The sequence below is a fragment of the Trichomycterus rosablanca genome, chromosome 4 (genome assembly GCF_030014385.1).
Source record: "Trichomycterus rosablanca isolate fTriRos1 chromosome 4, fTriRos1.hap1, whole genome shotgun sequence".
Lineage (NCBI taxonomy): Eukaryota > Metazoa > Chordata > Actinopteri > Siluriformes > Trichomycteridae > Trichomycterus > Trichomycterus rosablanca.
The window spans coordinates 32,412,348-32,428,936 of NC_085991.1; the positions used below are offsets into that span (position 1 = coordinate 32,412,348).

At 39.9% G+C, this 16,589-nt stretch overlaps 1 protein-coding gene across 1 annotated transcript in view; it reads right to left on the reverse strand.

The window, feature by feature from the left end:
• Positions 1-16,589, reverse strand: part of exoc6b (exocyst complex component 6B) — a 174,948-nt gene that overhangs the window by 86,540 nt on the left and 71,819 nt on the right. Inside the window, exons 9-13 of the mRNA XM_062993202.1 lie at positions 5,109-5,192; positions 3,646-3,692; positions 2,153-2,273; positions 1,260-1,331; positions 140-237 (exon numbers count right to left, since the gene is read on the reverse strand). Coding sequence (XP_062849272.1) covers positions 140-237; positions 1,260-1,331; positions 2,153-2,273; positions 3,646-3,692; positions 5,109-5,192 — 422 coding nt within the window. The remainder of the gene's footprint in view (positions 1-139; positions 238-1,259; positions 1,332-2,152; positions 2,274-3,645; positions 3,693-5,108; positions 5,193-16,589) is intronic.

Consider the following 16,589-nt stretch of genomic DNA (forward strand, 5'->3'; position numbering starts at 1 on the left):
ACCTAAATACAAACCAACAAAAATCCAACTAAAATAAAAATAAAAAAGCATAACCCTGTGATAACTCAGAGCTAGAGTAAGCATGCAAGGAGAAAAAATAAGCAAGAGTCAGACAGATGAATAGAGAGATCTTGCTTACCTAAAGGACTGATTCCACTTTTTTAGGAGAATCTCTCCATACTGATCTCTCATCTCAAGCACCATGTCAAACAACTGGTTCACTGGAAACCCATAGCCCTGGACAGGATGAGAGACCCCATATTAAAACTAGTCAGGGGAAAATACTCAAAGAAGGTTTAGCTCTGATGGTACCAAGTAAAAAAATATTAGAAGGATAGTACAGAATCAGTCAAAACAAATATCTTGCACTGCAAATACACAGTCATTTATAAAACTGCTATAGAAAAATACACAATTAACAAGCTTACATAATTAGTGTCATGAAAATATAATCTTAGTTGTAAATACATTAAAAGTGCATATCTTGATGAAGCAGCAGACTGTGTTAAGTGACAACAGTTTTCCGATGTACTTCAAGCCTATATTTATCACAGCAGCATGAAGGATTCTTAGGCAATGCTTAATCTAATGCACCATACACATTCAAAAGTGGTTTCTGGCCTTGCCCTTCAAGATTAGGTGAATCTTTTTACAATATTATGTACAATATATGGACAAAAGATCTAAATTATTTGCATTACTATTGTTTTTAAGGAATGTTTTTGCTTAAGTGATTGACAATTCCCTTATCAAGTTTGTAACAAGTGGTTTGGCCCATCTAAACTTGGTGTTAAATTTGTTTACATTTATATCACACAATAAGTTAAACAAGTAATAAGGAAAAGTCATATTATTAATTCTGTCAGCTTAATGAAGGTTCATTAAAATTTACATAATCTTTTGAAGTTTGAAGTTTCAGTCTCTGAAAAATGTTTCTTTTCCGACAAGTGAGCATGTGAATAGCGCTAACATGAAGTGCATTGGCAGTGTAGAGCTAAGCACTGGATTTGTTCTGCCTCTAAACTAAAAATAGACCTAAAAAGACTTTTTAGTGTTTCGCCAGCCTGAAAAAAACATAACTACAGTCATATCACATTTTTTAAATATGTAAACTTTGTAATATGTGATTACTCACAGTGGTTTTAACCTTTTTTTTCCTTGCAAACAGTTCACCTTATTCTCAGATTTCATGATTGTGATTTATTAAAAAGTTTTATCAGTGTGAGGATTTTTACACTATAGAGGATTAATCGACTTACCTGTAGCGTGTCTGCAAACAGCACTATCAGACTCTTCAGATCCAGGATCAGGTCAGGATCAGTGCTGTATGACTATTGAAAAGGAACAAAACAATTTAACATAATGCTTAACATAATATTCCAATAAAATCAAATACAGAACATCAAAAGGCGCTTGGGTGGCCAAGTGGTCTATTACAGTAGCTCACCACCGCTGAGAACCAGGTTCAAATCTCAGCCATGTGATCGGCCTGCGAAAAGTCTACACAGACATGATTGGCTAGGTCTGTATGGATGGCTGAAGTGATATGATGGCCTGGAACCCTGTCTAGGGTGTTCTTGCCTTGTGTTACATTTGTTTACATTTAAATCAGTTAATCAGTGGAAAAGTCCTTTCATTACTTCTGTCAGGTGAATAAAGGTAGTGATGAAATAACAGAAGTGATGTTATGGACTGGCACCCTGTACAGGGTGTTCTTGCCATGTGCCTTGTGTTCACGGTGAGACTGGACCAGGCACGCCCCTGACCAGGATGAAGCGGTTAATGGCAATTAAATGAATAAAACAAAACCTGTTAAAGTGTCCATAAGCGCAATGCAGTATCACACCCCGGAAAGGAACACCCCCTGCTCCTACCCAGACATAGCCAATCGTGTCTGTATGCGCGCTGCTAAAGATTTGAATTTTGGATTCCAGCGGTAGTGGGCTGGTGCAATTTATCATTCTGCTACTCAAGCACCCTATTAGAGGGAATAATCCAGTAAAATCAATGTTAAGTTATTCTGACCAATCATATGATCAATGAGATGAACCGTTTCTATCCTGGTAGAAGTGGTAGATTGCTTGCTTTTTCCTTTAATTTGTCTCAAACCTGTAGAAACCACTACGCCCAATTATGAGGTACTTGGACTTACTGAATGGGTACGTAGTGCTGCAATGGTCTTTGACAGAGCCAGTTCCCATAACTCCTCCACATAAGCTCTGTTCACAAGTCCCTGTGTCGTATGCAGGATGTGGTCCTCCACTACGAAAAATCTACAGAGGTGCAAAACAAAACAGAGTGAGAGAACTGGACTGGCAGCACTGTACATCCACTCGTGTCACAGTCTGAGAGACAGTGAGTGACCCTATCAGAGAAACAGATCCACAAGCTGACAGTTTATTCTATACTATCATTATTATTATTATTATTATTATTATTATTATTATTTGTTGTTGTTATTATTATTGTTATTATTATTATTGTTATTATTACATTATTATTCTGTTATTATTATTACATTATTATACTGTTATATATTACTCTATTATTGTTAATAATATTAGTTAGTATTATTGTTAATATCTTAATATTGTTGTTAATTACATAATGATACTATCATTATTCATTATTATTATTATAAATCATTATTATTAACATTATTATTGTTACATTATTATTCTGTTATTATTCTAAATTATGATTATTATTTTAAATCATCTTTATTATTATTAACATTATACTGCTGTTGTCATTATTAGTGTTATTTTTACATTACATAATTTATATTTGTTATTTTAATATTGTTGTTATTACTAAATCAATTTTAATTATTGTTATTATAAAGTATTATCATTATTATTATTACATCATGATACTATTATTATTATTATTTGTTATTTATGATGACAGATAATAGAAGTGTTGCCATTGTACAGTAGTATATTTTATTGTTATTACCATCATTGAAAGTGGTAGTAGTGTTGTTATTTTTCCTTTTGTTTTGTATATTAATTTCTTTTTTCTTCATCAAAGCTTTAACAATACAAATGTAAATACTTGTCATACCAAAAAAGCACCATTGAATTGAATTGAATTTGATATTAGCTCAAGATGTGTACTGGTGCATGTGTCATTACGCGGACATATTACTTTTTAATTCATAAAAACATCCGTAAGTCCCAGCCCAAACTTTGTGCTCATAAGAATGGGATGTGGGTAATGTGGAGAGCCTAGCAGCATATGTGCATTCCAACAGATATCCTGTTGTGGCAGTGCCCAGGGAACAGTCTCTGCCACCAGGATGTTTGCAAAAGCCTTCACTTAGACAGCCACCTTTATAATATTCCCCCCAGACTCTTGCAATAACACCCATCAGCTGGTCCATATCCCTGAGCACATAAATCCTTCAACCTGACAGGTCTCTAACAGTTCCTGAATGGAATATGTGCAAGAAGGAGCGCATTAAGTGAAGGGATGGTCTGGACAGCACAGGGAATAAGCAGAGCTCGAGCAGAATACCACAATCTGCTTGCTATTTTCAATTCATCTCTTTAATCTTAAAGACAATGTAATTACTTTGCAAATGATTTTCATTAGCTTTAATGATGGGGAATTAAAATATGGAGGAAAATACGTAAAACTTACCCTACAATTTGATTAAAGTACCGTCTGTATCCTTCTAGAGTTTCATGCTGCAGTCCACACAATGCAGAGAGAGGAAAGAAGAAAAAAATGAGAGTGAAAATCTGTGTTCTAATATCTTCCTAAACACACTAACTGATCTGAAAGGAAGCTACAATGAATTGTGATGGCTAACACACTATCTATAAGCTCATCACTGTATGTATACAACTACTATATGGGCCAAAGTATAAGGACATCCCGTATTATTATTAAGTTTATTAAGTGAAAGGTCGTTCCATTTCTCTGGCAGGACGGAGCTCCTGTGCTCCATAAAGCCATGCTTTGATGCGTTTGGTCTAAAGCCTATGACCGGCCTGAGCCTTAACCTCAATCCCACTGAAAACCTCGGGCAGAAATTGGAGATTGGAAAAGCTTGGTGGACACGACTGTGAGCCGAGTCCTCATGTCCACATTATTGCCGTACCTCACAAATGCGGAAAGCCTTTCCAGAACAGTAAAGGTTGTTATTGACAGGGGCACGACTTCATGTTAATGCGTCTTGTTTAGAAAAAGGATGTCCATCAAGCTTATTGACAGGCGTCCATATACTTTTGGCCATATGTTGTATTTTACAAGCATTTTTGACATCTCTGCAAATCTTAAATCCAGATCACTCATATCCTGTTAAATGCAACAAACTAAAACGCCACTTACTTTGAGAATCTTTTCACTTAGAGGGACATTTTCTCCCCCAATTTTCCTCCCAATCTATTCTTATCCAACTACCTGATTGCATTACGCTTCCTCTCTACTAATGCAGACCTCCACTCTGACTGAGGTGAGCCTAACACACGCCCCCTCTGTCACATGTGAAGTAGCCGACTGCATCTTTTCACCTGCACAAGGCAAGTTCATATGTGAATCAGGTTTGGGTATAGAGAGCCACACTACTCCACATTATCCCTCAACTGTGTGCAGGCACTGTCAATCAGCCAGCAGAGATTGTAATTGCATCAGTTATGAGGAATTCGCTTTAGCACCCACCCTTGAACGATCAACAATCGTTGTTCGTGTAGCCGCCCAAGCCTGCAGGTAGCAGCTGAAATTCAAACCGACAAGTTTGAGCTGTCAGCTCTGGTGTGCTAGCGTGTTTTACCTGTTTCACTGTAGTTTGATGTCGGAATAACATTCCAGGTGCATAAGGAATTAAATACTCATTTACATTTTAATAATAGGTTTTATGTTGTGGTTAATGATTGGAAAGGTTTATTTCCATGAGAGTTCATTGAGATGAAGTTGGATGATAAAGCAACACAGCAAACTTTTTGCAAATAAGAAATAAATTAAAACCAGGGATAGCCAATCAGAGCTGAGCACAAAGGAACTACTCCTTTAAAAATATCTATGAAGAAAAATTATTTAATTCATTTCTTATAATATATACAGACAACAAAATAATAAAACAATTTAGTAGGAAGGCCTACCATGTTAGAATGTGGCTGCAACACTAGTCGAGCTTGTTTCCTCCTCTGCTTCCTGTAGTAGTTCTCAAACGTGTCTCGGTCACACTGGGTCAGAACAATAGAAAAAATTTACCTAATATCAGAACATTACAAGAGGATTAATATGAGCTGTTAGAATTGTGCACACTGTACAGAAACAGATTTGAAAGGTGTCAATTAAATTAGTCAAAAAAATATCATTTCTTTGTGATTTCTTTTTCCTTGATCAAAAGCCATAGAATCACCCAATGATTTATTTCTAAGAGCATCTAATCTAATTTGGAATCCCAAAATCACAAAACATGATGAAGACTCTACAACAAGAAGCCTTTCGCCAAAATCAGTTCAGACCTGATGGCCACTACAGTTCTTTGTTCCACTGCAGTCACTTATCGGAGCAAGTGTCCAGTGTAGCGCACACAGGTCCCTACTTTAAAAAACAGCAGATAACAACTGGAAGGGAATGGAGGAGGAAAAAGATGGAAAACAGTCTCTGATGTGACAGGGTTATCACCTGCTTCTGGACAGTCCCTCTGAGGAAAAGCTTTAATCATTTGGTAGGACCATGCCCTATCTGACCCTCAGATAACACACTGAGGAAAGAGTACATACATCCACCTAATCACTTAGGCCGCATTCACATGATGCGCTTCGTTCAACATGAGGTGGGGCGCGTATTGCCATTTGGGGTTATGTTTATGCATTTCACATGATTTGCTGCAAAACCTCTTTGTGCTGGCTGCTCCACTGAGCGGTGACCTTAAAAACAACACACAATATTGACGTTTTATTTATTTTATGTATTTATTACAATTTTAGAGTCATGTTTTACACACTTTGGTTCCATTCATGACAGGACAGGTAGTTACTGGTTACACAAGATTCATCAGTTCAAGTTTAATGTCAAACACAGTCATGGACAATTTTGTATCTCCAATTCACCTCACTTACGACTGTCTTTGGACTGTGGGAGAAAACCGGAGCTCCTGGAGGAAACACATGCAGACACAGGGAGAACATGCAAACTCCACACAGAAAGGACCAAGACCGCCCCACCTGGGGATCAAACCGCTGAGCCACTGTTGACGAACAGTATGGTTTATATACATGTGGTTTTGTATGAAATGTATTTTAATTTAAAACAAGAAAGCTCTGCAGCAGTCGTGATTTAGAGACATGAGAAGATTTTTAAAAAATGGGTTCATGAAATTTTAACGAATCAATCGAAGGCTGTGTTAACTCTTATTAAAAAGCTACATAGCCATTCCGGGGTTAATGAATGTAGGATTGCTATCTTTGGGCTATCAGTTGAAAGGTTGAGTGTTTGAATGCCTGGTGCTGCCATGGAGCCACTGTTGGGCCCTAGAGCAAGGCCCTTAACCCACTCGCCTCCAAGGGCGCCCGTACAATGGCTGAAATGGGTTGAAACAAGCTGGTAAATGCAGAAAAAAAACCCATTTTGGAGTACTTTACACCTGTATATGTATATATGACAAATAAATACATTCTATTCATTTTAAATGCAAACCAAATCTCCCTACAGTGGAATCAGACATTTCAGGGCTTCAAGACGAGTGTCAAAGTGCAAAGGTAGAGCAGCTGCAAGGTAAGCAGCACCGTCTTACACTACAGGAAATAATGGCACAGCCAGCGCAAAGACAGTTTGACTGTGTATGATGTGAATGCTGCCTTGGAGCTGGGTTTAATAAAAAGAGATTATTTAAAACACATTCAATATTCAAACAAAGGAGCTTTAAAAGGCGGCCTGGCTTAGTATAGGACAAATAAAAAGAAGTACTGGGAAAATTCTCTAAAACTTTCCACATGGAAATTGTTGCTCTTTGTAACATAAAAATGAAAATAAACAAAGTCTTTTTCCAGCAGTATTTAAATGTTATAATCCTCATTACTTAACAAAAAATCTGATGTATCTGGTATATCATTATAATTAATTAGTATACACACTTTAATAAACCTGCTTAGTGGGTAGAGCTTTGGGACAATGGTATCCTAGTGGGTAGAGCTTTAGAACAGTGGTAACCTAGTGAGTAGAGCTTTGGGACAGTGGTAACCTAGTGGGTAGAGCTTTGGGACAGTGGTATCCTAGTGGGTAGAGCTTTGGAACAGTGGTAACCTAGTGGGTAGAGCTTTGGAACAGTGGTAACCTAGTGGGTAGAGCTTTGGAACAGTGGTAACCTAGTGGGTAGAGCTTTGGAACAGTGGTAACCTAGTGGGTAGAGCTTTGGGACAGTGGTATCCTAGTGGGTAGAGCTTTGGAACAGTGGTAACCTAGTGGGTAGAGCTTTGGAACAGTGGTAACCTAGTGAATAGAGCTTTGGGACAATGGTAACCTAGTGGGTAGAGCTTTGGAACAGTGGTAACCTAGTGGGTAGAGCTTTGGGACAATGGTAACCTAGTGGGTAGAGCTTTGGAACAGTGGTAACCTAGTGGGTAGAGCTTTGGAACAGTGGTAACCTAGTGGGTAGAGCTTTGGGACAGTGGTAACCTAGTGAGTAGAGCTTTGGGACAATGGTATCCTAGTGGGTAGAGCTTTGGAACAGTGGTAACCTAGTGAGTAGAGCTTTGGAACAGTGGTATCCTAGTGGGTAGAGCTTTGGGACAATGGTAACCTAGTGAGTAGAGCTTTGGAACAGTGGTAACCTAGTGGGTAGAGCTTTGGGACAATGGTAACCTAGTGAGTAGAGCTTTGGGACAATGGTAACCTAGTGAGTAGAGCTTTGGAACAGTGGTATCCTAGTGGGTAGAGCTTTGGGACAATGGTAACCTAGTGAGTAGAGCTTTGGAACAGTGGTAACCTAGTGGGTAGAGCTTTGGGACAATGGTAACCTAGTGAGTAGAGCTTTGGAACAGTGGTAACCTAGTGGGTAGAGCTTTGGGACAATGGTAACCTAGTGAGTAGAGCTTTGGGACAGTGGTATCCTAGTGGGTAGAGCTTTGGGACAATGGTAACCTAGTGAGTAGAGCTTTGGAACAGTGGTAACCTAGTGAGTAGAGCTTTGGGACAGTGGTAACCTAGTGGGTAGAGCTTTGGAACAGTGGTATCCTAGTGGGTAGAGCTTTGGGACAATGGTAACCTAGTGAGTAGAGCTTTGGAACAGTGGTATCCTAGTGGGTAGAGCTTTGGGACAATGGTAACCTAGTGAGTAGAGCTTTGGGACAGTGGTATCCTAGTGGGTAGAGCTTTGGGACAGTGGTATCCTAGTGGGTAGAGCTTTGGGACAATGGTAACCTAGTGAGTAGAGCTTTGGGACAGTGGTATCCTAGTGGGTAGAGCTTTGGGACAATGGTAACCTAGTGAGTAGAGCTTTGGAACAGTGGTAACCTAGTGAGTAGAGCTTTGGGACAGTGGTATCCTAGTGGGTAGAGCTTTGGAACAGTGGTATCCTAGTGGGTAGAGCTTTGGAACAGTGGTAACCTAGTGAGTAGAGCTTTGGGACAGTGGTATCCTAGTGGGTAGAGCTTTGGGACAGTGGTATCCTAGTGGGTAGAGCTTTGGAACAGTGGTAACCTAGCGGGTAGAGCTTTGGGACAATGGTAACCTAGTGGGTAGAGCTTTGGGACAATGGTAACCTAGTGGGTAGAGCTTTGGGACAATAGTATCCTAGTGGGTAGAGCTTTGGGACAATGGTAACCTAGTGGGTAGAGCTTTGGGACAATAGTATCCTAGTGGGTAGAGCTTTGGGACAATGGTAACCTAGTGGGTAGAGCTTTGGGACAATGGTAACCTAGTGAGTAGTGCTTTGGGCTTTCAACTGAAAGGTTGAGAGTTCGAATCCCATCTCTGTATATATGACAAATAAAGGCCTTTTATTCTTTCACACCTAACATCAACAGTAGTAGTTTTAATTACTTCAGGATAAAACCAGCTGTTCCTTGAGAATTCCAAATATTCACAATGGTTAGAAAGATGCTTTTAAAAGGGCTCAGTGATTATGTTATCAGGCACAAGTTAGTTGAAGGATACAAAAAGGCTTTAGCTAAGTACTGTTCAGAGCATTATCAAAAAGCGTATCGTGATAACACTCACTATGCTATAGTTCTAATTTAAGTAGAATCTGACATTTCATGGCTGAGCACCAAAGTGTAAGTGCGAAGGTAGAGCAGCAGCAAGGTAAGCAGCACCACCTCACACTACAGTGTATCGTTCAGAGCATTATCAAGAGGTATAACATGTATGGCACCACCAACACCTTGCCAAGATTGGGCCGTCTGTCCAAACTACATAACTAAGCCAGGACATGATTGAGGAAGCTACCAGCTAGGTCAATGGCAACTTTGAAGTCTGTAGACTGAGATTGGTCACTCTGTGGATGTGACAGCAATCTTATAAGCATTACATATGCCGGTCTGTATGGCAGGGTGGCAAGAAAGAAGCCAGTCCTGAAAAAGTACCATGCTAAAAGACATGGACAACTCTAATGCCAAGAGGCAAAAGGTTTTATGGTCAGATAAGACCAAAGCTGCGTCCGGAATCGCATACTTCCATACTCAATAGTACGCGAAATGAGTACGCGAGAGCGGTTAGTATGTCCGAATACATAGTATAAATAAAGAGGTATGCGAGAAGTACCCGGATGACCTACTTATTGGGCAGCCATGTTTGAGTATGCAAGCGATGCACACTTGCGGTCTGCTAATGTATCCCATAATGCAACTGGAGCTGCGTAGGCGTTCAAAGCGGAATGAGAAACAAGAAAGATAGCGGAAAACGGAGTCCTCTGTTCACAAGTGTAAGATAAATAAAATAACCAATTTTACAGACGAATAAATAACAAAGACAATAAATATCCAAAATTTTGGCGAGTGGGGTTTGTAATGAGTCTGTAACTATGGTGATATTACGTCATCACGTCCTTACGTCATCACGTGTAGTACGTAGCGGTGTTTGTGTGCATACTGCATACTTCTGTACTGAAAGTATGTACTTCTTTACCGGCCGAGTAGTGCATACTTCCTCCAATCTAGTACGTACTCTGTAAGTATGCGATTCCGGACACAGCTCAAGATTTTGTTTGGAGAAAACAGATATGGTATTCCAAGATCAAGCATCTCCACGATTAAGAAGCATAAGGAAAAAATGAAGAAATAAAGGTAAAGTGCAGGTTTTATTGTATTTAACTGTTTTTCATTTGTATTTCAGTGTTTTCATATTAGTGTAAAAAACAACCCCATTATTCTACATTAGCCTAAAATATATGCAGTTCCACAGGAACATGGCACGCATTAACAGGTTTCCCATACATCCTTATGGGAAAAAATACCTTGAAACTCAACGCCTAATTCATGCCTAATTTCCAGTGCAACACGGATGACATTGTTCCATTGAGAGAGCAATTGAATTGCACATACAACCATACAACTGATGACTAACAAAAGCTAAAATATACAAACAAAAGGGAGCATGGTGGGGGCCTCTCAATAACAAAACAATTCCTATTGAAATACCATCTTAAATACTATTCAGGGTCCTATGAAAATGTCCCTCACACAATACAGCAGCACGTCCCTACGAGAGACGCTAAAGGTTGAGACATGTCACAGTGCATAACCTTGTCCATGAGGGACATGCACATACTCGCTCAACTCTTGACCTTCTCTGCCAACTTTCCTCCTCCATTTCCTGCAAGAGGCAAGCCTGTTTCCTCTCTGATATAAACACATACACAAATGCAGCAGGTCATTGCTGGGTGAACAGAGCCCAACACAGGGGTAAACCCAGCCTGACCCTAAACCAGCGTGAAGGAGAAAGTGCCCGATGAAAAATGGTTCTCTCCAAAGTACATCCAGCGCATGTGGTGGGTAAATGTGAAACCAGAATCCTCTCATTAATCACAAGTGAACAAAACAAATTAGAAATGGACAATAAACAACATAGAAATTAACAAACGTGTTCACAACTGCTCATTTTTCAAAATCTCAATCACAAATGCAATGAGGTCCACACATGTCCAACAGTTTCTGAATTTACATTTAGAAAATGTGAAAAATAAATAAATAAATAAATAAATACATTTCTAAATTTTACTACCATTAATGTCAAATCAGAAATATTTGTGTAGCAGAAAAAAAACATTTGGCTTTAAAGAGACAATTTGATTCAAAGATGTGGCCACATTCTAATAACTTCTGCTGTTGTGTATCAGTATCCTGATATATATTTATTATCAAATCAAATCAAGGTTTGTCACATACAGAGTCATACACAGTACAACTGGCAGTGAAATGCTTTAGTGACTGCTCAGCCACAGTAATTACAAAAACTACAAATAGTCAAAATATATATTATACAATATATATAAAAATATAGAAATGTTCTTAAATGTAAAGTATAGAAAAAATTAGAAAAAATAATATAATTTAAAAAGAGCAATTTAAAGTGAACAAGTGTGGAAAGTGACGAGTAGTGCAGAAACTGTGCAAAATAAGCTATACAGATGTGATTACTATACACAAATACAAATCTATACATATAAAAACTGTACACACGCATATACTGTACACATACATATGTCTACATATACAGTAAATCACAAAAGTGAGTACACCCCTCACATTTCTGCAAATATTTCATTATATCTTTTCATGGGACAACACTATAGACATGAAACTTGGATATAACTTAGAGTAGTCAGTGTACAACTTGTATAGCAGTGTAGATTTACTGTCTTCTGAAAATAACTCAACACACAACCATTAATGTCTAAATAGCTGGCAACATAAGTGAGTACACCCCACAGTGAACATGTCCAAATTGTGCCCAAAGTGTCAATATTTTGTGTGACCACCATTATTATCCAGCACTGCCTTAACCCTCCTGGGCATGGAATTCACCAGAGCTGCACAGGTTGCTACTGGAATCCTCTTCCACTCCTCCATGATGACATCACGGAGCTGGTGGATGTTAGACACCTTGAACTCCTCCACCTTCCACTTGAGGATGCGCCACAGGTGCTCAATTGGGTTTAGTCCATCACCTTTACCTTCAGCTTCCTCAGCAAGGCAGTTGTCATCTTGGAGGTTGTGTTTGGGGTCGTTATCCTGTTGGAAAACTGCCATGAGGCCCAGTTTTCGAAGGGAGGGGATCATGCTCTGTTTCAGAATGTCACAGTACATGTTGGAATTCATGTTTCCCTCAATGAACTGCAGCTCCCCAGTGCCAGCAACACTCATGCAGCCCAAGACCATGATGCTACCACCACCATGCTTGACTGTAGGCAAGATACAGTTGTCTTGGTACTTCTCACCAGGGCGCCGCCACACATGCTGGACACCATCTGAGCCAAACAAGTTTATCTTGGTCTCGTCAGACCACAGGGCATTCCAGTAATCCATGTTCTTGGACTGCTTGTCTTCAGCAAACTGTTTGCTGGCTTTCTTGTGCGTCAGCTTCCTTCTGGGATGACGACCATGCAGACCAAGTTGATGCAGTGTGCGGCGTATGGTCTGAGCACTGACAGGCTGACCTCCCACGTCTTCAACCTCTGCAGCAATGCTGGCAGCACTCATGTGTCTATTTTTTAAAGCCAACCTCTGGATATGACGCCGAACACGTGGACTCGACTTCTTTGGTCGACCCTGGCGAAGCCTGTTCCGAGTGGAACCTGTCCTGGAAAACCGCTGTATGACCTTGGCCACCATGCTGTAGCTCAGTTTCAGGGTGTTAGCAATCTTCTTATAGCCCAGGCCATCTTTGTGGAGAGCAACAATTCTATTTCTCACATCCTCAGAGAGTTCTTTGCCATGAGGTGCCATGTTGAATATCCAGTGGCCAGTATGAGACAATTGTACCCAAAACACCAAATTTAACAGCCCTGCTCCCCATTTACACCTGGGACCTTGACACATGACACCAGGGAGGGACAACGACACATTTGGGCACAATTTGGACATGTTCACTGTGGGGTGTACTCACTTATGTTGCCAGCTATTTAGACATTAATAGCTGTGTGTTGAGTTATTTTCAGAAGACAGTAAATCTACACTGCTATACAAGTTGTACACTGACTACTCTAAGTTATATCCAAGTTTCATGTCTACAGTGTTGTCCCATGAAAAGATATAATGAAATATTTGCAGAAATGTGAGGGGTGTACTCACTTTTGTGATACACTGTATATACACACACACACACACACACACACACACACACACACACACACACACACACACTATATACAGTGAAGCCCGAAATTATTCATACCCCTGGCAAATTTTGACTTAAAGTTACTTTTATTCAACCAGCAATTTTTTTTTTTGACCAGAAATGACACAGGCGTCTCCCAGAAGATAATAAGACGATGTACAAGAGGCATCATTATGGAAAAAAATATTTCCCAGCTTTTATTTACATTTGAACAAAAAGTGGCATGTCCAAAATTATTCATACCCTTTGCAAACTGTCACAGTCTATGGGAAAATCAAAAGTTCTATACCATTCCAAATAGTCCAAGCTGTTCTAAAGCATCCTAATTACCCTGATTCATTGGGAACAGCTGTTTTAATCAACTCAACAGGTGAAAAACAGCAACTCTCTGCAGTTGGTTTGTGGACAGTCATGGCTAAGACAAAGGAGCTCACTAAGGACCTGCGGCTGTGCATTGTGGCAGCTCACAAGTCAGGAAAGGGCTATAAGGCCATATCTAAATGTTTTCAAGTTCCAGTGGCTACAGTGCAAAGTATTATTAAAAAATACAAGACATTCCGCACTGTGGAAAATCTCAGAGGACGTGGTCGGAAGCCAAAAGTGACACCTGTGCTGGCCAGGAGGATAGTGAGAGAGGTGAAAAAGAATCCAAGGATCACCACCAAGGCCATACTGGTGAATCTGGGCTCTGCTGGTGGCAACGTCTCAAGGCAGACAGTCCAACGGACACTGCACACTGCTGGGTTCCACGGACGCAGACCAAGGAGGACGCCACTTCTCCAGAAAAGGCACACAAAAGCTCGCTTGGCCTTTGCAAATGCTCATCTGGACAAAGAAGAAGACTTCTGGTCTTCTGTTTTATGGTCAGATAAAACAAAAATTGAATTGTTTGGCCACAATGATGTATCCTTCATTTGGCGTAAAAAAGGAGAAGCCTTCAACCCTAAGATCACCATCCCCACTGTCAAACATGGTGGTGGGAACCTAATGATTTGGGGGTGTTTTTCAGCCAATGGACCAGGGAACCTATTCACAGTAAACGGCATCATGAAAAAAGATCAATACATCAAGATTCTCAACAACATCATCAGGCAGTCTGCAGAGAAACTTGGCCTTGGGCACCAGTGGACATTTCAGCACGACAACGACCCAAAACACACAGCAAAAGTGGTGAAGAAATGGTTAGCGGACAAAAACATTAACATTTTGCAGTGGCCCAGCCAGAGTCCTGACTTGAATCCAATTGAGAATCTGTGGAGGGAGCTAAAGATCAGGGTGATGGCAAGGAGACCCTCCAACCTGAAAGAGTTGGAGCTCATCGCTAAAGATGAATGGGCAAAAATACCAGTGGAGACATGCAAAAAGCTGGTCAGCAATTATAGGAAGCGTTTGATTGCTGTAATAGCCAATAAAGGCTTTTCTATTAATTATTGAGAAGGGTATGAATAATTTTGGACATGCCACTTTTTGTTCAAATGTAAATAAAAGCTGAGAAATATTTTTTTCCATAATGATGCCTCTTGTACATCGTCTTATTATCTTCTGGGAGACGCCTGTGTCATTTCCGGTCCAAAAAAAAAAATTGCTGGTTCAATAAAAGTAACTTTAAGTCAAAATTTGCCAGGGGTATGAATAATTTCGGGCTTCACTATATATATATATATATATATATATATATATATATATATATATACAGGGGTTGGACAAAATAACTGAAACACCTGTCATTTTAGTGTGGGAGGTTTCATGGCTAAATTGGACCAGTCTGGTGGCCAATCTTCATTAATTGCACATTGCACCAGTAAGAGCAGAGTGTGAAGGTTCAATTAGCAGGGTAAGAGCACAGTTTTGCTCAAAATATTGCAATGCACACAACATTATGGGTGACATACCAGAGTTCAAAAGAGGACAAATTGTTGGTGCACGTGTTGCTGGCGCATCTGTGACCAAGACAGCAAGTCTTTGTGATGTATCAAGAGCCACGGTGTATGTCAGCATACCACCAAGAAGGACAAACCACATCCAACAGGATGAACTGTGGACGCAAGAGGAAGCTGTCTGAAAGGGATGTTCGGGTGCTAACCCGGATTGTATCCAAAAAACATAAAACCACGGCTGCCCAAATCACGGCAGAATTAAATGTGCACCTCAACTCTCCTGTTTCCACCAGAACTGTCCGTCGGGAGCTCCACAGGGTCAATATACACGGCCGGGCTGCTATAGCCAAACCTTTGGTCACTCGTGCAAATGCCAAACGTCGGTTTCAATGGTGCAAGGAGCGCAAATCTTGGGCTGTGGACAATGTGAAACATTTATTGTTCTCTGATGAGTCCACCTTTACTGTTTTCCCCACATCCAGGAGAGTTACGGTGTGGAGAAGCCCCAAAGAAGCGTACCACCCAGACTGTTGCATGCCCAGAGTGAAGCATGGGGGTGGATCAGTGATGGTTTGGGCTGCCATATCATGGCATTCCCTTGGCCCAATACTTGTGCTAGATGGGCGCGTCACTGCCAAGGACTACCGAACCATTCTGGAGGACCATGTGCATCCAATGGCGGTGCCGTGTATCAGGATGACAATGCACCAATACACACAGCAAGACTGGTGAAAGATTGGTTTGATGAACATGAAAGTGAAGTTGAACATCTCCCATGGCCTGCACAGTCACCAGATCTAAATATTATGGAGCCACTTTGGGGTGTTTTGGAGAAGCAAGTCAGGAAACGTTTTCCTCCACCAGCATCACGTAGTGACCTGGCCACTATCCTGCAAGAAGAATGGCTTAAAATCCCTCTGACCACTGTGCAGGACTTGTATATGTCATTTCCAAGACGAATTGACGCTGTATTGGCCGCAAAAGGAGGCCCTACACCATACTAATAAATTATTGTGGTCTAAAACCAGGTGTTTCAGTTATTTTGTCCAACCCCTGTATATATATATATATATATATATATATATATATATATATATATATATATATATATATATATATATATATATATATATATATATATATATATATATATATATATATATATATATATATATATATATATATATATATATATATATATATATATATATATATATATATATATATATATATATATACAGTGTATCACAAAAGTGAGTACACCCCTCACATTTCTGCAAATATTTCATTATATCTTTTCATGGGACAACACTGTAGACATGAAACTTGGATATAACTTAGAGTAGTCAGTGTACAACTTGTATAGCAGTCAGGGCTCTAGACTAACGTTTTGCACTGGTTGCACTGGTGCACCTAACTTTT